The sequence below is a fragment of the Heptranchias perlo genome, chromosome 17, assembly GCF_035084215.1.
Source record: "Heptranchias perlo isolate sHepPer1 chromosome 17, sHepPer1.hap1, whole genome shotgun sequence".
In the NCBI taxonomy this organism is placed as follows: Eukaryota; Metazoa; Chordata; class Chondrichthyes; order Hexanchiformes; family Hexanchidae; genus Heptranchias; species Heptranchias perlo.
In genome coordinates this window covers 1,977,017-2,002,148 of record NC_090341.1, presented here as the reverse complement: position 1 = coordinate 2,002,148, position 25,132 = coordinate 1,977,017, and the positions used below count along the sequence as shown (strand labels likewise).

Here is a 25,132-nt window from a genome sequence, read left to right as displayed (position 1 = left end):
GCAGTGGATGTGGTATACATGGATTTCAGTAAGGCCTTCGATAAAGTCCCCCACAGGAGACTGGTCAAGAAGGTACGAGCCCATGGAATCCAGGGTGCCTTGGCACTTTGGATACAAAACTGGCTTAGTGGCAGAAGGCAGAGGGTGATGGTCGAAGGTTGTTTTTGTGACTGGAAGCCTGTGGCCAGTGGGGTACCACAGGGATCGGTGCTGGGTCCCTTGCTGTTTGTGGTCTACATTAATGACTTGGATATGAATGTAAAAGGTATGATCAGTAAGTTCGCTGATGATACAAAAATTGGTAGGGTGGTAAATAGCGAGGAGGATAGCCTCAGTCTGCAGGACGATATAGATGGGTTGGTCAGATGGGCGGAACAGTGGCAAATGGAATTTAACCCGGAAAAGTGCGAGGTGATGCACTTTGGAGGGACTAACAAGGCAAGGGAATACACAATGAATGGGAGGACCCTAGGCAAGACAGAGGGTCAGAGGGATCTTGGTGTGCAAGTTCACAGATCCCTGAAGGCGGCGGAACAGGTAGATAAGGTGGTAAAGAAGGCATATGGGATACTTGCCTTTATTAGCCGAGGCATAGAATATAAGAGCAAGGAGGTTATGATGGAGCTGTATAAAACACTGGTTAGGCCACAGCTGGAGTACTGTGTGCAGTTCTGGTCGCCACACTACAGGAAGGATGTGATCGCTTTGGAGAGGGTGCAGAGGAGATTCACCAGGATGTTACCAGGGCTGGAGCGCTTCAGCTATGAAGAGAGACTGGGAAGATTGGGTTTGTTTTCCTTGGAGCAGAGGAGGCTGAGGGGGGACATGATTGAGGTGTACAAAATTATGAGGGGCACAGATAGGATGGATACTAAGGAGCTTTTTCCCTTCGTTGAGGGTTCTATAACAAGGGGACATAGATTCAAGGTAAAAGGCGGGAGGTTTAGAGGGGATTTGAGAAAGAACTTTTTCACCCAGAGGGTGGTTGGAGTCTGGAACTCACTGCCTGAAAGGGTTGTGGAGGCAGGAACCCTCACAACATTCAAGAAGCATTTGGATGAGCACTTGAAATGCCATAGCATACAAGGCTACGGACCAAATGCTGGAATATGGGATTAGAGTAGACAGGGCTGATGGCCGGCGCGGACACGATGGGCCGAAGGGCCTCTATCCGTGCTTTATAACTCTATGACTCTATGACTCTATGAAAGAGATCTGGGGGTACAGATCACAAATCATTAAAAGTAACAATGCAGGTTAATAAGGCCATAAAAAAGGCAAATCAAGCACTGGTGTTCATTTCTAGAGGGATAGAATTGAAAAGCAGAGAAGTTACGTTAAACTTGTACAGAAGCTTGGTTAGACCACACTTGGAGTATTGTGCACAGTTCTGGTTTCCATATTATAGAAAGGACATAGAGGCATTGGAGAAGGTACAAAAAAGATTCACAAGGATGATACCAGAACTGAGAGGATATACTTATCAGGAAAAGCTGAACAGGCTGGGGCTCTTTTCTCTAGAAAAGGGAAGGCTGAGGGGTGACCTGATAGAGATCTTTAAGATAATGAAAGGGTTTGATAGGGTAGATGTTGGAAAAAAATGTTTCCACTTGTGGGGGAGTCCAAAACTAGAGGTCATAAATATAAAATAGTCACTAATAAATCTAATAGGGAATTCAGGAGAAACTTCTTTACCTGAGAGTGGTGAGGCAAGTAGCATAGATGCATGTTAAGGGGAAGCTAGATAAACACATGAGCAAGAAAGGAATAGAAAGATATGCTGATAAGTTGAAATGAAGTAGGGAGGGAGGAGGCTCGTGTGGAGCATAAACACCGGCATAGACCAGTTGGGCCGAATGGCCTGTTCCTGTGTTGTAGTTTCGAGGTAACTCGATGTAACTCGGCCTTGTGCTTTTATTGTCTAGCAGTTCCTATAAGAGTGTGTGTACTCCCTATCGGACAAACAAAAACTTTCCAGCCTTGTCTCTAACCTAACCCACCTGGCAGAGTTCGGATGAGACGCCTGATTTACACCCTGTCCAATTTTACTCACCGTGGATTCCAATGGAGCATAAAAGCAGGGTTTAAATCAAACATCCAACTTGAACTCACCCCATTTCCACTGGTTTGGTCAGGTGAAAATCAGAGAGTCCGCATGGGGCTTCTAATTGGTTTGGTTTTAGAGACTTTAGCAGGGTGACAGGTTCCTGTGCATCTCAGATACTAAAAGAAACTCTGAAAATGGCTTCCAAAGATGGCAACAGAAAGAGTAAATAATGGTCCATGTACATCCTACATGGTACTAGGTAGTGAGGAGCAGGTCACTTGTAAAACCTGCCACTAACCTTTTCTAGCTCTTCTAATCTCTGATTTTCCGCAGTGAGCATGTGGAGACTGTGAGACCTGTGATCGGTGCAACCTGCAAATCTACGATTTAAAGAATGACTCACATTTCTATCCGTTTCTTATGTCTTTGCAGGAGTCTTCCTTATCCCTTATTTGCTGATTGTTTTGGTGGGAGGAATTCCTGTTTTTTTCTTGGAGATTGCGCTGGGGCAGTTCATGAAACAGGGAGGTATTGGTGCATGGAACATCGTGCCTCTCTTCAAAGGTGAGAAACAAATTGGATACAAATGTGTGTTTTATTCCAGTCCAAGTTTTTATTTTGTGCGCGAGAGAGAAACAGAAAGAGAGAAAGAGGGAGATAGAGAGAGAGAGAGACAAACAGACAAAAAGAAAGAGAAAGGGAGAGGAAGAGTGAGGGTGATGGAGAGAGACAGAGACAAACAGACAAAAAAGAGAGAGGAAGGGAGAGAGGGAGGGAAAGACAGACAGAAAAAGAAAATTTTTCACAAAGAGACAGACAGATATAAAGAGAGAGAAAATATTGTTGTATGTTCCCATTCTTTCAATTCCAGCCCTAAATTCATCTCCCTGTTCTTCCTTACCACTTGGTGTCCAGTTATTTCTTCTCTGCTCTGCGGAACATTCTGAGATGTCTTTCTAATGTGAGGAATTCGAATAAATGCAGCTTGTCGTGGTTTGTATGTCTGTCCATTAAGATGATGGGATGGGGCGGGGGATATCTTACAATGGGACATTCTAACATTTTGTACTCAATCCAGTTGTGTGAAAGTACAGACCTATTTTGGCCCATGTGATTTCATGTCTGGACCTGGTGTGTGTTCACACTCCATGCTGGAAGATGGCGGATTCACAATGGAGATGGGTGACCAAGGCCAGACTAACAGCAATTTATTCCCGGGTTGCCTTTCCATTATTGCTCATTCTGTCCCTGCAGAGTTCAGGAACCACAGGGCATGGATTTACATTAAAATGCCTGGATCTTGGATATTTGGTTGTCCTGGAGACAGTGTGTTTATGTGGGGTGTAGGCTGCCACACAATGATGTCCTGGTACCTCAGCCAGACCCAGGGTGAGATGCCAAGTGGAACTAAGCCACTTGCCAACAGGACAATGGGTCCACCTGGGTTCTTAACATGAACTGAACAGGGAGAGGGATTAAAACAACTACAAACGTCTGTTCAATCGACTGTAGAATCATAGAACCTACAGCAGAGAATGGAGCCATTTGGCCCATCATGCCTGAACTGGTGCTAGCTCGACAACAGTAGATGGTGGGGGTGTCCTCTGCACCCCTTCCCAATCTCCCGTCTGACACACTCTCCCTCCTCCCTGCATCCTCACTGTGTGGAAATCAAGACTCAATCACACTTTCTCCTACTCAAACTCATTCTTTCCCAGCCCCTCAAAACCGTAGGACTCCTCACCTCCCTCAGTCTCCCCTTCCTCCTACAGGCTTTGAAAAGCTTGGAGTCATTTAATAATGATATCCTGGTGCAAACCATCTTTGCTCCTACTCTTTCCAAGCGTGGTGTTGTCCTGTGCTGTGGGCCTTGAGCCAATACCTGGGTCTCTCAATCAAAAAATATAATTAGTCCACCGACCTATGTTCTCCTCTGACAGGCTTTTGACAAATCTCTGCACCTGTGTTTTACATTTTGCAGGTTTGGGTTTCGCCTCAATGGTGATAGTGTTTTTCTGTAACACGTATTATATCATGGTGCTTGCCTGGGGCCTGTATTATCTCATCCATTCCTTCACCAACAACCTTCCTTGGGCGACGTGTGGAAACGCATGGAACACTCCGGAATGCACCGAAGTCTTCCGGCGTGATCAGTGCTACAATGGGACGATCGTTAACTCGACTGCCTTCAACATTAGCTGCGATGAGTTGGTGGACAAACGCTCACCCATCATTGAATTCTGGGAGTAAGTTTGAGATCTCCAACAGATGTTTTACTCACATGTGGCGGATGCATCCTCTTGCAGCACCAAGACTTGCGGAAGTTTGCATCTCGCACGGAATGGTGGTAGGTGGTCCAACAGCTTCTGTTCGTACAATGTTTATTGTACAGCGTAGAATCATAGAATGTTCCAGGACATCAACAGACCATTCGGCCCATCAATTTAAGAACGTAAGAACATAAGAAATAGGAGCAGGAGTAGGCCAATCGGCCCCTCGAGCCTGCTCCACCATTCAATAAGATCATGGCTGATCTGATCCCAACCACAAATCTAAAGCCCCTGGGCCCTCTCCGCCACCCACAGGGCATTGACCGATCTGAACTCAGCTTCATGTCCAATTTCCTGCCCGCTCCCCGTAACCCCTAATTCCCTTTACTTCTAGGAAACTGTCTATTTCTGTTTTAAATTTATTTAATGATGTAGCTTCCACAGCTTCCTGGGGCAGCAAATTCCACAGACCTACCACCCTCTGAGTGAAGAAGTTTCTCCTCATCTCAGTTTTGAAAGAGCAGCCCCTTATTCTAAGATTATGCCCCCTAGTTCTAGTTTCACCCATCCTTGGGAACATCCTTACCGCATCCACCCGATCAAGCCCCTTCACAATCTTATATGTTTCAATAAGATCGCCTCTCATTCTTCTGAACTCCAATAAGTAGAGTCCCAATCTACTCAACCTCTCCTCATATGTCCACCCCCTCATCCCCGGGATTAACCGAGTGAACCTTCTTTGTACTGCCTCGAGAGCAAGTATGTCTTTTCTTAAGTGTGGACACCAAAACTGTATGCAGTATTCCAGGTGCGGTCTCACCAATACCTTATATAACTGCAGCAATACCTCCCTGTTTTTATATTCTATCCCTCTAGCAATAAAAGCCAACATTCCGTTGGCTTTCTTGATCACCTGCTGCACCTGCATACCAACTTTTTGATTTTCTTGCACTAGGACCCCCAGATCCCTTTGTACTGCAGTACTTTCCAGTTTCTCGCCATTAAGATAATAACTTGCTCTCTGATTTTTCCTGCCAAAGTGCATAACCTCACATTTTCCAATATTATATTGCATCTGCCAAATCTCCGCCCACTCACCCAGCCTGTCTATATCCCCTTGCAGGTTTTTTATGTCCTCCTCACTCTCTACTTTCCCTCCCATCTTTGTATCATCTGCAAACTTTGATATGTTGCACTCGGTCCCCTCCTCCAAATCGTTAATATAGATTGTAAAGAGTTGGGGACCCAGCACCGACCCCTGTGGAACACCACTGGTTACTGGTTGCCAGTCCGAGAATGAACCATTTATCCCAACTCTCTGCTTCCTGTTCGATAACCAATCCTCCACCCATGCCAGAATATTACCCCCAATCCCATGATTTTTTATCTTAAGTAATAATCTTTTATGTGGCACCTTGTCGAATGCCTTCTGGAAGTCTAAATACACTACGTCCACTGGTTCCCCTTTATCCACCCTATACGTTATATCCTCGAAGAACTCAAGCAAATTTGTCAGACATGACTTCCCCTTCATAAAGCCATGCTGACTTTGTCCTATTAAATTATGCTTATCTAAATGTTCCGTTACTGTCTCCTTAATAATAGACTCCAAAATTTTACCCACCACAGATGTTAGGCTAACTGGCCTATAATTTCCAGCCTTCTGCCGACTACCCTTTTTAAATAACGGTGTTACATTAGCAGTTTTCCAATCTGCCGGGACCTCTCCTGAGTCCAGGGAATTTTGGAAAACTATCAACAAAGCATCCACAATCCCTACTGCCACTTCCCTCAAGACCCTGGGATGTAAGCCATCAGGTCCAGGGGATTTATCCGCTTTGAGTCCCATTATTTTACTGAGTACCATCTCCTGAGTGATTTTAATCGTATTTAGCTCCTCCCCCCGTAGAGCCCCCCTGTTTGTCCAGTGTTGGGATATTCTTAGTGTCCTCTACCGTAAAGACTGAAACAAAATATTTGTTCAGCATTTTTGCCATCTCCATGTTTCCCACTATTAATTTCACGGTCTCATCCTCTAAGGGACCTACGTTTGCCTTAGGCACCCTTTTTCTTTTTATACAACTATAGAAACTCTTGCTATCTGTTTTTATATTTTTTGCTAATTTCTTTTCATAATCTATCTTCCCTTTCTTAATCAATCCTTTCGTTACTTTTTGCTGTCTTTTGAAGACTTCCCAATCTTCTATCCTCCCACTAAGTTTGGCTACCTTATATGTCCTTGTTTTTGTGCTGATGTTTGTCTTCATTTAAATTTAACTCCCTCCTTTAATATCCCACCAGTCTAATCCCACTCTCCCCTCACTCCCCATACCCTTTGATAGGTTTAGTGGGATGTTTCTTTAACGACTGCATTAACCCTTTCAGGAGGAAAGTGCTGCATATCTCGGGTGGAATCGATCACCTCGGATCAATCAACTGGCAGATGCTGCTGTGTGTCCTGGCGACCTGGATCATTGTCTACTTCTGTATCTGGAAAGGGGTGAAGTCAACAGGGAAGGTATGATCCACCTCCTCGATCCACCTCCTCGATCCAACTCCTCGATCCATCTCCTCGATCCATCTCCTCGATCCACCTCCTCGATCCATCTCCTCGATCCATCTCCTCGATCCATCTCCTCGATCCATCTCCTCGATCCACCTCCTCGATCCATCTCCTCGATCCATCTCCTCGATCCATCTCCTCGATCCATCTCCTCGATCCATCTCCTCGATCCATCTCCTCGATCCATCTCCTCGATCCACCTCCTCGATCCACCTCCTCGATCCATCTCCTCGATCCATCTCCTCGATCCATCTCCTCGATCCACCTCCTCGATCCACCTCCTCGATCCATCTCCTCGATCCAACTCCTCGATCCATCTCCTCGATCCAACTCCTCGATCCATCTCCTCGATCCAACTCCTCGATCCATCTCCTCGATCCAACTCCTCGATCCAACTCCTCGATCCACCTCCTCGATCCAACTCCTCGATCCACCTCCTCGATCCATCTCCTCGATCCACCTCCTCGATCCACCTCCTCGATCCAACTCCTCGATCCATCTCCTCGATCCAACTCCTCGATCCATCTCCTCGATCCAACTCCTCGATCCAACTCCTCGATCCACCTCCTCGATCCAACTCCTCGATCCACCTCCTCGATCCAACTCCTCGATCCACCTCCTCGATCCATCTCCTCGATCCACCTCCTCGATCCACCTCCTCGATCCATCTCCTCGATCCACCTCCTCGATCCACCTCCTCGATCCAACTCCTCGATCCATCTCCTCGATCCAACTGCTCGGCCCCGCTGTAATCCCACTGACCGGTTCCTTTGCCCAAATGTGAGCAGCTGTATTGTGGAACTGTCCCCCAGTGAGAGTCAGTGTCTGTGGAACTGTCCCCCAGTGAGAGTCAGTGTCTGTGGAACTGTCCCCCAGTGAGAGTCAGTGTCTGTGAAACTGTCCCCCAGTGAGAGTCAGTGCCTGTGGAACTGTCCCCCAGTGAGAGTCAGTGCCTCTGGAACTGTCCCCCAGTGAGAGTCAGTGTCTGTGGGACTGTCCCCCAGTGAGAGTCAGTGTCTGTGAAACTGTCCCCCAGTGAGAGTCAGTGCCTGTGGAACTGTCCCCCAGTGAGAGTCAGTGCCTCTGGAACTGTCCCCCAGTGAGAGTCAGTGCCTGTGGGACTGTCCCCCAGTGAGAGTCAGTGCCTCTGGAACTGTCCCCCAGTGAGAGTCAGTGCCTCTGGAACTGTCCCCCAGTGAGAGTCAGTGCCTCTGGAACTGTCCCCCAGTGAGAGTCAGTGCCTCTGGAACTGTCCCCCAGTGAGAGTCAGTGCCTCTGGAACTGTACCCGAGTGAGAGTCAGTGGAATCTGGAGAGGATTCCTATAGAAAAAAATTAACAAAAGAAAGCTGGCCCTGGGGGGTGCAGTAATAACAGAATGAGTTCACACTGTACACGCGGTTATTGAAATGGCCGATTGCAACTGTCACTCTGACTGCTCGACCTCACCCATTGGTTCAGTAAACCACCCACACACATTCCCCTTTCCCCCATCAGCCACCGCAGGGAGTCTCCGAGTGTGACAGTGGAATTCTGAGTGGATTTAGGCCGTGGATTTGCACTTCGAACGAGACTGCCTTTCCGTGGAAACCTTGTATCGGGCGGAGAATGGATTGAGAGACGGTCTGGGCCACAGTGTGAGTTGTGCGTCCTATCCCACGGATGTGGATGTTGGATGAGAGTGAGCACTCCTGTACTCGGGAGTCAGAGCCACATGACCCTCGCCTTCTCCCTGACCCATTCCTTGTTCAGGCTCGGCTCCATGCTGCACGTCCCCAGGAGCCCATCGTTAGACATTCCCTTTTCACCTTAAGGATCTGAATTGAAATCCATTCTGATGGATTTCATCAGGGAAAATTTGCAGGTCTATGGGGAACGAGCAGAGGAGTGGGACTAAATGGATAGCTCTTTCAAAGGGCCGGCATAGGCACAATGGGCTGAATGGCCTCCTACTGTGCGGTGTGATTCTATGACAAAATGGAAGTTCCCCCTCTGTTTGCTGTAAGGGGTAAATGTGAAATGACTTAAGCAGTTTTGATGCTGAATCCGGAAGACAAAAAGAAGAAAATATTAATATTTAATTCTCCCATCACTGACATCCCTCACCTGGATAAGGATATTTGCAAACCGGGAACTTACATTGAATTTACAGCACAGGCCAATCGGCCCAACTGGTCTATGCCGGTGTTTATGCTCCACACGAGCCTCCTCCCTCCCTACTTCATCTCACCCTATCCCCCTATCCTTCTATTCCTTTCTCCCTCATGTGTTTATCCAGCTTCCCCTTAAATGTATCTACACTATTCACCTCAACTACTCCTTGTGGGAGTGAGTTCCACATTCTCACCACTCTCTGGGGAAAGAAGTTTCTCCTGAATTCCCTATTAGATTTATTAGTGACTATCTTATATCTATGACCTCTAGTTCTGGTCTCCCCCACAAGTGGAAACATCTTCTCTACGTCCACCCTATCAAACCCTTTCATTATTTTAAAGACCTCGATCAGCCTTCTATGTGAATTGTTAATTCGGGTTCCGTGCTGTTTCTCCAAAGTGTGGATTTAAACCTCCCTGGCTCTGGTTTGGGATCATGAACCCAGCTCGGTTCGGGAAACGGCACACGGGATGTGGGACACGGGACACGGGACAGACAGGGTCAGCCAGCCCATTGAGTGACGGGGTCCTGTCCTTGTCCCTGGAGAGCAGCTGCTGAATAACCCAGTCCCAGGGTTACACTTGTGCTGCTGCTAATCTTTTATTCGCCCACAGCCTCCACAAGGGATGCTGCTCAGCAGCTCAAGGTCACTTCTCAACACAACCCCTGAACAGTGCTGACTTGTTCTGTTGGCCTCTCAGTGAGGCTGCCACACTCCAACACAATCTCATTCTTGCCATTTTGGCTTTTTGTATCTGGCTCAGTTTTCTTTTCTTTTGCCCTGAATCAAAAAGTGGTTGGAAAATAGCCATCAGCAGTCTCACTAAGAGTAGAGAGAGAGAGAGGACCAAGTCACCTCCTGCTGGGACAGTGTAGAGGGAGCTTTACTCTGTATCTAACCCGTGCTGTACCTGCCCTGGGAGTGTTTGATGGGACAGTGTAGTGCATCTCATCTGAAAGACAACACCTCTTCAGTGACCCTCCGACAGTGCAGCGCTCCCTCAGTACTGACCCTCCGACAGTGCAGCGCTCCCTCAGTACTGACCCTCCGACAGTGCAGCGCTCCCTCAGTACTGACCCTCCGACAGTGCAGCGCTCCCTCAGTACTGACCCTCCGACAGTGCAGCGCTCCCTCAGTACTGACCCTCCGACACTGGAGTGCTCCCTCAGTACTGACCCTCCGACAGTGCAGCGCTCCCTCAGTACTGACCCTCCGACAGTGCAGCGCTCCCTCAGTACTGACCCTCCGACAGTGCAGCGCTCCCTCAGTACTGACCCTCCGACAGTGCAGCGCTCCCTCAGTACTGACCCTCCGACAGTGCAGCTCTCCCTCAGTACTGACCCTCCGACAGTGCAGCGCTCCCTCAGTACTGACCCTCCGACAGTGCAGCGCTCCCTCAGTACTGACCCTCCGACAGTGCAGCACTCCCTCAGTACTGACCCTCCGACAGTGCAACACTCCCTCAGTACTGACCCTCCGACAGTGCAACACTCCCTCAGTACTGACCCTCCGACAGTGCAACGCTCCCTCAGTACTGACCCTCCGACAGTGCAGCGCTCCCTCAGTACTGACCCTCCGACAGTGCAGCCCTCCCTCAGTACTGACCCTCTGACAGTGCAGCACTCCCTCAGTACTGACCCTCCGACAGTGCAACACTCCCTCAGTACTGACCCTCCGACAGTGCAACACTCCCTCAGTACTGACCCTCCGACAGTGCAACGCTCCCTCAGTACTGACCCTCCGACAGTGCAGCGCTCCCTCAGTACTGACCCTCCGACAGTGCAGCGCTCCCTCAGTACTGACCCTCCGACAGTGCAGCGCTCCCTCAGTACTGACCCTCCGACAGTGCAGCGCTCCCTCAGTACTGACCCTCCGACAGTGCAGCGCTCCCTCAGTACTGACCCTCCGACAGTGCAGCGCTCCCTCAGTACTGACCCTCCGACAGTGCAACTCTCCCTCAGTACTGACCCTCCGACAGTGCAGCGCTCCCTCAGTACTGACCCTCCGACAGTGCAACACTCCCTCAGTACTGACCCTCCGACAGTGCAGCGCTCCCTCAGTACTGACCCTCCGACAGTGCAACACTCCCTCAGTACTGACCCTCCGACAGTGCAGCGCTCCCTCAGTACTGGGAGTGTCGGCCTGGATTTTGTGCTCAAGTCTCTGGAGTGGGGCTTGAATCCATGACCTTCTGACTTTGAGGCGAGAGTGCTGCTCACTGAGCCAAGGCCGGCATCCCCCCCAAATGTTCTCTCCTGTGACCATTCTTCCTAGACAGTGATCATTGGGCAGGGGAACGTGGAGGGAGGATTAAAGCCGAGATTGATCCACTCCTCACCCAACCCCCACACGCACACGCACACACTCGCACACGCACACCCACACGCACACCCACACGCACACCCACACGCACACCCACACACACACACTCGCACACGCACACCCACACGCACACGCACACGCACACACTCGCACACGCACACCCACACGCACACACTCGCACACGCACACCCACACGCACACACTCGCACACGCACACCCACACGCACACCCACATGCACGCGCAACGCACACCCACATGCACGCGCACACACTCGCACACCCACACACACACTCGCACACGCACACCCACACGCACACGCACACCCACACGCACACACTCGCACACGCACACCCACACGCACACACTCGCACACGCACACCCACACGCACACCCACATGCACGCGCACACACTCGCACACCCACACGCACACACTCGCACACGCACACCCATGCGCACACTCACACACGCACACCCACACGCACACCCACACGCACACCCACTCGCACACGCACACCCACACGCACACACTCGCACGCAAACACTCGCACACGCACATGCACACCCACTAAGAATTGTACACGCACTCACACACGTACACGCACACACACTCACACATGCACTCACACGTGTACTCACACACACACTCACACTCACATGCACACTCACACACACACACACACTCACACACACGAGCACTTTGCTGCAAGTGTCACTGCATTGTGATCAGTACTGGGGACACAGGCTGACTGCCTCTCTCTACCCGAGCATCACTCAGCGACCTGAGCTGACGTCAGTGAACTGGGCCCAGAGGTGAATCAAAGCCAGTCAGTGCCTCGCCTGGCAGCACATTCCCCCCTGATGAGCGACCATTGACTTTAATCCAGTTTGCTGTCTCTTTGCTTGGTAGAAGGTGCAGTCCCAGCCAGTCGTGTCCTTGACATTTTCATTTTTATGTAAATTGATTTTCACTCAGTCTCCTTCAGTGATTCACTTGTGTCACGACATGCTGAGGTCTGTTGCCGAGCTCCCTGCTCCACCACAGTTAATCATGTCTGGTGCTAAACGCCATTACAGGGCACGTCCAGACCTAGTCTCAAAGACCGATCTCTATAACGCCGAGGTTCAGATTTCTAATCCCACCTTGATTTGATTTCAGTTTTTAAAAATCTGGAAATAAAAAGCTGGGTTCAGTAAAAGTGACCGTGAAGCTGTTGGATTGTCGTAAAAACCCAATTGGTTTAAATAATGTCCTTTAGGGAAGGAAACCTGCCGTCCTTACCCGGTCTGGGCCTCCATGTGGCTCCAGTCCCACACCAACGTGGTTGACTCATAACTGCCCTCCGAAGTGACCCAGCGAGACACTTTCAAGGAGAAGGCCCACCACCACCTTCTCGAGGGTAACTGGGGATGGACAATGATTTCCAGCCTTGCCAGCGATGCCCACATCCTGAGAATCATCCTCTGGTTCTTACTGTTTTAGCCCTCTGTGCATCTCGGCACTCTCCTATCAATGACAGAGAGACAGCTTGAATACAAAGGAGCATCTTTTCGAAAGAAAACTGTCCCGCGAAAGTATAATCAATAATTCTCTGTCTCTGACGATTAACCAGGAACATAAATTGAACCTAATTTCTGTTCTGGGAGGAATTAAATGTTATAATCGGATAGTCAGGAGGTGAAGGATGGAATACTGGAGCCTGGTCTTCAGTTGCTTCCAAGCCTTTATTCACAGAGATTCCCCCAACACACACACACCACACCCGAGATAAGCACTCCAATAAAAAGGGATACAGAGATTCCCCGACTGATACCCACCACCTGAATATAATTAACACTCATTGATATAAATCATACAATTAACATAAAAGAACATAGTATAAGAACATAAGAATTAGGAGCAGGAGTAGCCCCTCGAGCCTGCTCCGCCATTCAATCAGATCATGGCTGATCATAGTATCACAGCACAGGGGAAGGCCATTCGGCCCATCATGCCTGTGCCGGCTCTTTGAAAGAGCTATTCAATTAGTCCCACTCCCCTGCTCTTTCCCCATAGCCCCTGCAAATTTTTTCCCTTCAAGTATTTATCCAATTCACTTTTGAAAGTTATTATTGAATCTGCTTCCACCGCCCTTTCAGGCAACACATTCCAGATTATAACAACTCGCTGCGTAAAAATGTTTCCTCATGTCGCCTCTGGCTCTTTTGCCGATCACCTTAAATCTGTGTCCTCTGGTTACCGACCCTCCTGCCACTGGAAACAGTTTCTCCTTATTTACTCTATCAAAACCATTCATGATTTTGAACACCTCGATCAAATCTTCCCTTAACCTTCTCTGCTCTAAGGAGAACAATCTCAGCTTCTCCAGTCTCTCCACATAACTGAAGTCCCTCATCCCTGGAACCATTCTAGTAAATCTCCTCTGCACCCTCTCTAAGGCCTTGACATCCTTCCTAAAGTGTGATGCCCAGAATTGAACACAATACTCCATCTGGGGGTACCAGTGATTTATAAAGGTTTTGCACAACTGCCTTGCTTTTGTACTCTGTGCCACTATTTACAAAGCCCAGGGTCCCATATGCTTTCTTCAACAGCCTTCTCAACTTGTCCTGCCACCTTCAAAGATTTGTGTACCCACACCCCCAGGTCTCTCTTTTCCTGCACCCCCTTTAAAATTGTACCATTTAGTTTATATTGCCTCTCCTCATTCTTCCTACCAAAATGCATTACTTCACACTTCTCCACATTAAATTTCATCTGCCATGTGTCTGCCCATTTCACCAGTCTGTCTTTGTCCTCCTGAAGTCTGTTACTATCCTCCACATTGTTTACTACATTTCCGTGTTTTGTGTCTTCTGCATTTTGAAATTATACCCTCTATACCCCAGTCCAGGTCATTAATATATATCAAACAGAGCAGTGGTCCTAATACTGGGGAACACCACTGTATACTCTCCTCCAGTCTGAAAAACAACCGTTCATCACTACTCTCCGCTTTCTGTCCCCGAGCCAATTTTGTATCCATGCTGTCACTGTCCCTTTAATCCCATAGGCTTCAATTTTGCGAACAAGTCTTTTATGTGGTACTTTATCAAATGCCTTTTGAAAGTTCATATACACAACATCAACCGCACTCCCCTCATCAACCCTCTCCGTTACTTCATCAAAGAACTCAATCAAGTTCGTCAAACACGATTTTCCTTTAACAAATCCGTGCTGACTTTCATTTATTAGCCCAAGTGCCAATTCATTTTGTCCTGGATTATTGTCTCTAAAAGTTTCCCCATCACTGACGTTAGACTGACTGGCCTGTAATTGCTGGGTTTATCACTCTCCCCTTTTTTGAACAAGGTTATAATATTTACAATCCTCCAGTCCTCTGGCATCACCCCCATGTCTAAAAAGGATTGGCAGATTGTGGTCAGAGCCTCCATAATTTCCACCCTTACTTCCCTCAGTAACCGAGGATGCATCCCATCTGGACCGGGTGACTTTTCTACTTTGAGTCCTGCCAATCTTTTAAGTACCTCCTCTTTATCAATTTTTATCCTATCCAATATTGCTTCCACCTCCTCCTTTACTGTGACATTGGCAGCATCCTCTTCTCTAGTGAAGATCGATGCAAAGTATTCATTTAGTACCTCAACCATACTCTCTGCCTCCACTGATTTGTGTCGAATTGGCCTCACCCTTCCTTTGACTACCTGTTTACTATTTGTATGTTTATAAAAGAGCTTTGCGTTCCCTTTCGTGTTAGCTGCTAATCTATTCTCATTCTCTCTCGTTGCCCCTCTTATTTCTTTTTTAGATCTCCTCTGTACTTTCTGTATTCAGCCTGGTTCTCTACTATATTATGAATCCTACATTCATCATAAGCCTCCCTTTTTTTGTTTCATTTTAATCTCTATATCTTTAGTCATCCAGGGAGCTCTAGCTTTGATTATCCTTCCTTTCCCCCTAGTGGGAATGTTTCTATCCTGAACCCGAACCATCTCCTCCTTGATGGTCTCCCATTATTCAATTGCTGTTTTGCCTAAAAATTTCTGATACCAATCCACCTGGGCAAGATCCCTTTTTAACTCACTAAAATTAGCCCTCCTCCAGTTAAGTATTTTTATGCTTGATGGTTCCTTGTCTTTTTCCTTAACTATTCTAAACCTGATGATATTGTGATCACTGTTTCCCAAATGCTCCCCCACTGAAACATGCTCCACCTGTCCTGTTTCATTCCCCAGAACTAGATCCAGCACTGCTTCCTTCCTCGTTGGGTACACTGGTCAAGAAAGTTCTCTTGTACACATTTCAGGAATTCCTTCCCCTCTTTGCCCTTTACATGGTTGAAAAATATCCGACAGTTTGATAGACTGGTATTGCAGACATCTAATTTTTTTCTGCCTATCGGTAATACTTGTCCTCAGGCCACCATGTGTCTATTAAAAGATATATTGTTATTGGTTTAAGTTCCATTTAATGGTTATCTTGCACCTGGCCCAAATAGCTCAGTTGGTAAATGCAGTGCATCGTCTGGTACAGAGTCACACAAAGCAGGAAGGTCCCCATTCTGTGCTGATCTGAGCTGAGGTGTATTGCAACATCCCCGATTTTCATCGCTCCACCATTGGCGGCCGTGCTTTCATTGGCTACCTAGGCTCTAAGTTCTGGAATTCCCTCTCCAATTCTCTCCGCCACTCTCTCCTCCCTTAAGATGCTCCTTAAAATCAACCAATTTGACCAAGCTTTTGGTCACCTGTCCTAATGTCTCATGAGGCTCGGTGTCAAATTTTGTCTAGTTCCGCTCCTGTGAAGCGCCTTGGGACATTTTACTACATTAAAGGTGCTGTAGAACAAAGAGATTGATTAAGAGGGGAAAATCGAGTATGAGAGTAAACTAGCAGGGAACATAAAAACTGACTGTAAAAGCTTCTATAAATATGTCAAGAGAAAAAGATTAATGAAGACAAATGTAGGTCCCTTACAGTCAGAAATGGGGGAAATTATAATGGGGAACAAAGAAATGGCAGAACAATTAAACACATACTTTGGTTCTGTCTTCACAAAGGAGGACACAAATAACCTGCCAGAAATGTTAGGGAACCAAGGGTCTAGTGAGAGGGAGGAACTGAAGGAAACCAGTATTAGTAAAAAGTAGTTCTAGGGAAATTAATGGGGCTAAAGGCTGACAAATCCCCAGGGCCTGATAATCTACATCCCAGAGTACTAAAGGAAGTGGCCCTGGAAATAGTGGATGCATTGGTGATCATCTTCCAAAATTCTATAGACTCTGGAACAGTTCCTACAGATTGGAGGGTGACAAATGTAACCCCACATAGGAACATAGGAACAGGAGTAGGCCATTCAGCCCCTCGTGCCTGCTCCACCATTTGATAAGATCATGGCTGATCTGTGATCTAACTCCATATATCTGCCTTTGGCCCATATCCCTTAATACCTTTGGTTGCCAAAAAGCTATCTATCTCACATTTAAATTTAGCAATTGAGCTAGTATCAATTGCCGTTTGCGGAAGAGAGTTCCAAACTTCTACCACTCTTTGTGTGTAGAAATGTTTTCTAATCTCACTCCTGAAAGGTCTGGCTCTAATTTTTAGACTGTGCCCCCTACTCCTAAAATCCCCAACCAGTGGAAATAGTTTCTCTCTATCCACCCTATCTGTTCCCCTTAATATCTTATAAACTTCGATCAGATCACCCCGTAACCTTCTAAATTCTAGAGAATACAACCCCAATTTGTGCAATCTCTCCTCGTAACTTAACCCTTAAAAAAGGAGGGAGAGAAAAAACAGGGAATTACAGACATAAGAACATAAGAACATAAGAAATAGGAGCAGGAGTAGGCCAATCGGCCCCTCGAGCCTGCTCCGCCATTCAATAAGATCATGGCTGATCTGATCCTAACCTCAAATCTAAATTCATGTCCAATTTCCTGCCCGCTCCCCGTAACCCCTAATTCCCTTTACTTCTAGGAAACTGTCTATTTCTGTTTTAAATTTATTTAATGATGTAGCTTCCACAGCTTCCTGGGGCAGCAAATTCCACAGACCTACTACCCTCTGAGTGAAGAAGTTTCTCCTCATCTCAGTTTTGAAAGAGCAGCCCCTTATTCTAAGATTATGCCCCCTAGTTCTAGTTTCACCCATCCTTGGGAACATCCTTACCGCATCCACCCGATCAAGCCCCTTCACAATCTTATATGTTTCAATAAGATCGCCTCTCATTCTTCTGAACTCCAATGAGTAGAGTCCCAATCTACTCAACCTCTCCTCATATGTCCGCCCCCTCATCCCCGGGATTAACCGAGTGAACCTTCTTTGTACTGCCTCGAGAGCAAGTATGTCTTTTCTTAAGTATGGACACCAAAACTGTATGCAGTATTCCAGGTGCGGTCTCACCAATACCTTATATAACTGCAGCAATACCTCCCTGTTTTTATATTCTATCCCCCGAGCAATAAAAGCCAACATTCCGTTGGCCTTCTTGATCACCTGCCGCACCTGCATACTAACCTTTTGATTTTCTTGCACTAGGACCCCCAGATCCCTTTGTACTGCAGTACTTTCCAGTTTCTCGCCATTAAGATAATAACTTGCTCTCTGATTTTTCCTGCCAAAGTGCATAACCTCACATTTTCCAATATTGTATTGCATCTGCCAAATCTCCGCCCACTCACCCAGCCTGTCCATATCCCCCTGTAGGTTTTTTATGTCCTCCTCACTCTCCACTTTCCCTCCCATCTTTGTATCATCTGCAAACTTTGATATGTTACATTCGGTCCCCTCCTCCAAATCGTTAATATAGATTGTAAAGAGTTGGGGACCCAGCACCGACCCCTGCGGAACACCACTGGCTACTGGTTGCCAGTCCGAGAATGTACCATTTATCCCAACTCTCTGCTTCCTGTTAGATAACCAATCCTCCACCCATGCCAGAATATTACCCCCAATCCAGTGATTCTTTATCTTGAGCAATAATCTTTTATGCGACCAGTAGTGGGGAAAATGCTGGAGTCTATTATAAAAGATGTGATAACAGAACACTTGGAAGGCATTAACGGGATTGGACAAAGTCAGCGTGGGTTTATGAAAGGGAAATCATGCTTAACAAATCTACTGGAGTTTTTTGAGGATGTAACTAGTAGAATAGATAGGGGAGAACCAGTGGATGTGGTGTATTTGGATTTTCAGAAGGCTTTTGATAAGGTCCCACACAAGAGGTTAGTGTGCAAAATTAAAGCACGTGGGATTGGTGGGAATATACTGGCATGGATTGAGAATTGGTTGACAGACAGGAAACAGAGAGTAGGAATAAACGGGTCTTTTTCCGGGTGGCAGGCAGTGACTAGTGGGGTACCGCAGGGATCAGTGCTTGGGCCCCAGCTATTCACAATATATATCAATGATTTGGATGAGGGAACTAAATGTAACATTTCCAAGTTTGCAGACGACACAAAGCTGGGGTGGAATGTGAGCTGTGAGGAGGATGCAAAGAGACTCCAATGTGATTTAGACAAGTTGGGTGGGTGGGCAAGAACATGGCAGATGCAGTATAACGTGGATAAATGTGAGGTTATCCACTTTGGTTGTAAAAACAGAAAAGCAGATTATTATCTGAATGGTGATAGATTGGGAAAAGGGGAGGTGCAACGAGACCTGGGTGTCCTTGTACACCAGTCGCTGAAAGCGAGCATTCAGGTGCAGCAAGCAGTTAGGAAGGCGAATGGTATGTTGGCCTTCATTGCAAGAGGATTTGAGTACAGGAGTAGGGATGTCTTACTGCAGTTATACAGGGCCTTGGTGAGACCAACTCTGGAGTATTGCGTGCAGTTTTGGTCTCCTTCTCTGAGGAAGGATGTCCTTGCCATGGAGGGAGTGCAACAAAGGTTTACCAGACTGATTCCTGGGATGGCAGGACTGACGTATGAGGAGAGATTGGATCGACTAGGCCTATATTCACTAGAGCTTAGAAGAATGAGAGGTGATCTCATCGAAACATATAAAATTCTAACAGGACTAGACAGACTAGATGCAGGGAGGATGGTCCCGATGGCTGGGGAGTCCAGAACCAGGGGTCACAGTCTCAGGATACGGAAGAATAGATAGGGGAGAACCAGTGGATGTGGTGTGTTTGGATTTGCAGAAGGCTTTTGATAAGGTCCCACCCAAGAGGTTAGTGTGCAAAATTAAAGCACATGGGATTGGGATTGGCCATTTAGAACCGAGATGATGAGAAATTTCTTCACTCAGAGGGTGGTGAACCTGTGGAATTCTCTACCACAGAAGGCAGTGGAGGCCAAGTCATTAGATGTATTCAAGAAGGAGATAGATATATTTCTTAATGCTAAAAGGATCAAGGGATATGGGGAAAAAGCGGGAATAGGGTACTGAGTTAGACGATCAGCCATGATCATTTTGGATGGCGGAGCAGGCCCGAAGGGCCGAATGGCCTACTCTTGCTCCTATTTTCTCTGTTTCTATATAAATGCAAGTTGTTGTTGAGTGCTGCAATCTCTGGGCTAGAGAGGGGGGAAATGACCCAGGGCTGAACTAAAGCCTACCTGAGATCAGCTGCTTGGACATTCCTGGTCTGTTCAGCTCAGGTCTACGGTCGAGATACCGAGGGAGCTTCTATGGGAATCTTTTTGTCTGAATCGGTGGGAAAGGGGCAGAAAATTTGGTTTGAAATTTAAGGAAGAAAGAAAGAAAGAACTTGCATTTATATAGTGCCTTTCACGACCTCAGGATGTCCCAAAGTGCTTCACAGCCAATGAAGTACTTTTGAAGTGTAGTTACTGTTGTAATGTAGGAAACGCAGCAGCCAATTTGCTCACAGCAAGATCCCGCAAACAGCAAATAGATAATGACCAGTGATGTTGGTTGAGGGATAAATATTGGCCCAGGACACTGGGAGGACTCCCCTGCTCGTCTTCGAAATAGTGCCTTCTGTTTCAGAGGCGAGAGTGCTACTGACTGAGCTGGGGCTGCCACCTGTTGAGTTTAACAATAAACTGAACAGCTGCACTCTCAAACACAGCAATTGTTCATTACTTGAGTTTTTAATGTGTTCTGTGATATGTTTTGTTGAGCATCAGTTACGATATACTGTTCCACATCTCAGTATTAATATCAGGTTCCTGCCTGTAAGCAACCTGCGAAATTCAACACTCACAAGGTCAAAGCAGACTTATATTGAAAGGATCCCTCTCTGTGCTGATTGTCAAGGGTGGAAGTTGTGAATTCTGTGGCCTCACTGTGTACGAGTGTGTGATAAATAATGTCTTATCCTTGTCTCTAACCTGCGCTCACATCTAGCGAGGCTCTGCTTACTGAACGATTTCTCCCCTATCATCTCTCAAAAATTGGTCTCTGTTTAAAATTCAGGAACAGGGAGCAGATCAAGAACAGCAGAAACTCTTTTAAATCAATCTCCCCCTCCCCATGTTTACTCCCTTCCTCCCCCAGGTTTCCACAGGCTCCTGCCGCCCTCTGGTGTCTTACCCGAGTGGCCATTTTCCACGTGAGGGCTGGCAAGCAATTTGACTGTGTAGGGCATCACAGCTGAGGTCGATCCTGGATATCCACTTGGACGCACAATTTCCATTGAGGGTCACTGGATTGGGATCAGGAGCAGACTCACTGCCTGATACAATGCTATCACTGAATAACACTCCCATTGCCCTGTTGGCTGTAATCAGCTGTCCGGATCCACCAAGCCCAGGGATGGCGCTCGGACCCCTCCTCGTCTGTATGGTCTGTTATCCCAAGGGATAGTAGTTTCCTTGAGCTGACAGAAAAAAGCTGTCTGATTGGCACACTGGGTGGGTGACGGCAATTTCCCTCATTGTGAGGTAAAGCTGTCTCTTGGTTTATTCTCTCCACCCCCTCCCCACCCCCTCCCGCCCCCCCTCCCGCCCCCCTCCCCGCCCACTCCCGCCCCCACCCGCCCCCCACCTTAGAAGGCCCAGGATTCCACCCTACTGTGGTATATCATCGAATAGACTAATAAAGAACCAATTAAATTGGACTCAGGTTAGTGTTGGTGAATGGTAACCTAGTTATGGTACTGGACTAATAATCTAGAGGTCATGCAAGCTATGAAACTGAATTCAATAAAGCTGGGCTGGCACCAGAAGAATGACCATAAAGCTGTCGGATTTTCCTAAAATTCCAACTGGTTAACTAATGTTCTTCAGGGGAGGGAATCTTCCATCCATTCCAGGGATGAGGGACTTCAGTCATGTGGAGAGACTGGAGAAGCTGGGATTGTTCTCCTTGGAGCAAAGAAGGTTAAGGAGAGATTTGATAGAGGTGTTCAAAATAATGAGGGGTTTTGATAGAGTAAATGGAGAGAAACTGTTTCCAGTGGCAGGAGGGTCGGTAACCAGAGGACACAGATTTAAGGTATTTGGCAAAAGAACCAGAGGGGGAGATGAGGAGAATTTTTTTACACAGCAAGTTGTGATGATCTGGAATGCGCTGCCTGAAAGGGCGGTGGAAGCAGATTCAATAATAACTTTCAAAAGGGAAAAAAATTGCAGGGCTATGGGAAAAGAGCAGGGGAATGGGACTAATTGGATAGCTCTTTCAAAAAGCCAGCACAGGCACGATGAGCCAGATGGCCTCCTTCTGTGCTGTATGATTCAATTATTCAATGATATCTGGTCTGGCCTCCATGTGACTCTAGCCTCACACCAAGTGCTTGACCCAATGCCCTCCGGGCAGTTAGGGATGGACAATAAAGCTCGGGTTGCTCAAATACCAAGAACATTTTTTTTTAGAAACTCCTGACTATCTTTTTTTAAGTGGAAACCCCAGGTGAAGTGCTCGGGCCACAATGTGGGGACATCAGCAAACCTGAATACAGTGGGCGCGAAGACAAGGCAAATCAAGGAATAATGACATAAAAACAGAAAATGCTGGAGCAGCTCAGCAAGTGAGGCAGTGGGGAAAGAAACAGAGTTAACGTTTCAGGTCGATGACAATGAAACTTCGCCAGAACTGGAAGAAGTTGAAGATTAAACCGTTTTTAAGCAAATACCAGAGCCAGTGAAAGGGGTGGGGAAGGAGGGGAGGGGTGGGGGGAAAGAACAAAAGGGAAGGTCTGTGATAGGGCGGAGGGCAGGAGTGATTAAATGACAAAAGGGATGATGGTGCGAGGCGAGGAGGGTGGGAATGGGACAGGGTAAGAGACATAAGGTTGGTCAGGACTAGCTGTAAATGGCAGCAGCAGAACCATTCCCAGCACTGGCTGACCGGAGAAACGGGAGCAGTGGTTCTGATCTGAAGTTATTGAAATCAGTGTTGAGTCCAGAAGATTGTAAAGTGTCTAAAGGAAAGATGAGGTGCTGATCCTCGAGCTTCCGTTGAGCTTCATTGGGACAGTGTAAACACCCCATCTTTGCTCCACATCATTGATATCCTCACCCAACAAACATCTATTGATCTCAGGCTTCAAAATTTCAATTGGCCCCCAGCATCCACAGGCTTTAGGGAGAGAGAGTTAACTTGATACTCTCTCTTACCTCATTTGTTGACCATGGTTTCCTTAACTACACAAGTGGAGCCTTTGTCTTCGAGGAGAATGTATTGGTTTTTGCATCATACCAAATACTCCCCACTGTTTGTCTGCAGGTTTACCCATTAACAGCTCAGCCCAGTTTACTGCGATTGATTCATTCCTCATCCCTTTGAACTTTGCCTTACTTAAATTTAAAACCTTGGTTTATGACTCTTCTTTCTCCCTCGCAAACTTAATATGAAATTCAATCAATAAATGATTACATTCTAAATGGACTCACCATACAGGTCAGTCAATGTGCTGAGGGCATGTTTGGACTTGCACTGCTCCATTTTTCTAGTCTTATGTCTTTATAATTTACTAACGCTATTAAAGTCCACACAGTGACGTTTTCAATTACCTCACTCATTATACAAAAGTTATGCTATAAATTGTCTGAGAGCAGCCACCGTATTAGTGATTGGCCCAGTCGCCATTTTCCCTTTCGTGGTAGCCAATGGATTTATAGTTCCACATATGAAGCTTTTAAAGAATTAGTGGGATTAATAAGTATTCCATAGAGAGGAGTAGTACAGTACGTCTGGTCCCAGACAAGCAACCCAGAGGTTGAGAGTTCAAATCCCACAGTGCAAGTTGGGAAATTCAGTTTAATAAATCTGATAATTTGTCGGCTAGCACCAGATAAAAGCTGCTGGATTGTGGGGGAGTCCAAAACTAGAGGTCATAAATATAATATTAGTTGCTCATAAAATCCAATTCAGGAGAAACGTCTTTACCCAGAGAGTGGTGAGAATGTGGAACTCACTCCCACAAGGAGTAGTTGAGGTGAATAGTGTAGATGGATTTAAGGGGAAGCTGGATAAACACATGAGGGAGAAAGGAATAGAAGGATATGCTGATAGGGTGAGATGAAGTAGGGAGGGAGGAGGCTCGTGTGGAGCATAAACACCGGCATAGACCAGTGGGCCGAATGGCCTGTTTCTGAGCTGTAGTTTTGATGTAACTCAGTGGTTCACTAATGTCCCCCAGGGAAGGGACCCTACACATGACTCCAGTCCCAAACTATGTAGTTGACTTTTAATGCTCTCAGGGCTACATGGTGTGAGTAATTAATGTGTTGCGTACATCCCAAGAAGAAATACAAAAAAAGCCCAGTTAGATTGAAGATTGGCAAAGCAAGGCACTGTGGCCAGTTGTGTTGCACTAGGGTCTATTCCAGGCTCCCTCCTGTTCAAACTATTTATAAGTGATATGCCTCAAATTTAAAATTCCCATCCTCGTGTTAAAATCCCTCCATGGCTTCGCCACCCCCAGCCCCCGCCTCCCTGTCTCTGTAACCTCCTCCAGCCCTACAACCCTCCGAGATCTCTGCGCTCCTCCAATTCTGGCCTCTTGCGCATCCCTGATTTTAATTACTCCACCATTGGCGGCCGTGCCTTCAGCTGCCTAGGCCCTAAGCTCTGGAATTCCCTCCCTAAACCTCTCCGCCTCTCTCTCCTCCTTTAAGATGCTCCTGAAAACCTACCACTTTGACCAAACTTTTTGTCACCTGTCCTAACATCTCCTTATGTGGCTTAATGTCAAATTTTTCTGATTTACGCTCCTGTGAAGAGCCTTGGGATGTTTTAAAGGCACCAGAGAAATGCAAGCTGATGTTGTATATGGAGGTGTTCCTCATACTTATACTGTAGCATTTGCCGATGATGTCAATCTGGTTTGCTGCTGTATTCAAAGTGATCTGGACCTGATTGATTTCAGTGTAAATAAGTGTACGGCTTTAGAACAGGAGGGTGACAACTAACCATTCCCCTCACTTCAGGTAACCCTGCAAACCAACGCTGCAATGGGTAGTGAGTCCTAAGTGGTCAAGCAGTGGGAATCTCACTAGTGCTCTGTGCAGGTAATCTGGCAGCTCTTAGCTGGTTAAACCCCTACAGTACCCCTGCCCACAGATGTGGGGAGAGAGTCTTGAAGTTTCTGCTCTTAGCCATCTGTATCTAAATTCTCTGGGTTGCATAAATGGGGTGTGTCCATACATGGTGAGAGTGTGTACTCAATATTGAGCAGAGACTCTGTGTGGAGTATATGGGTTTGGAGAGTCTTAATCATGATGATAGATTTCCGTTTGAATTAGACTTCCAACTAACCAAAAAAACCTTTGTTAATGAATTACTGGGGCGACATTTGGGAAATCAACATCAGCACCTGACCTTCAAAAGGACCTTCATTTGAGAGGATTCAGAGAGA

General features: G+C 46.9%; 1 protein-coding gene across 1 annotated transcript in view; it reads left to right on the top strand.

The window, feature by feature from the left end:
- LOC137333964 (sodium- and chloride-dependent creatine transporter 1-like) overlaps positions 1-25,132 on the top strand; it is a 146,861-nt gene that overhangs the window by 83,670 nt on the left and 38,059 nt on the right. Inside the window, exons 3-5 of the mRNA XM_067998335.1 lie at positions 2,480-2,611; positions 4,029-4,293; positions 6,703-6,835. Of these exons, the coding sequence (XP_067854436.1) occupies positions 2,480-2,611; positions 4,029-4,293; positions 6,703-6,835 (530 nt within the window). The remainder of the gene's footprint in view (positions 1-2,479; positions 2,612-4,028; positions 4,294-6,702; positions 6,836-25,132) is intronic.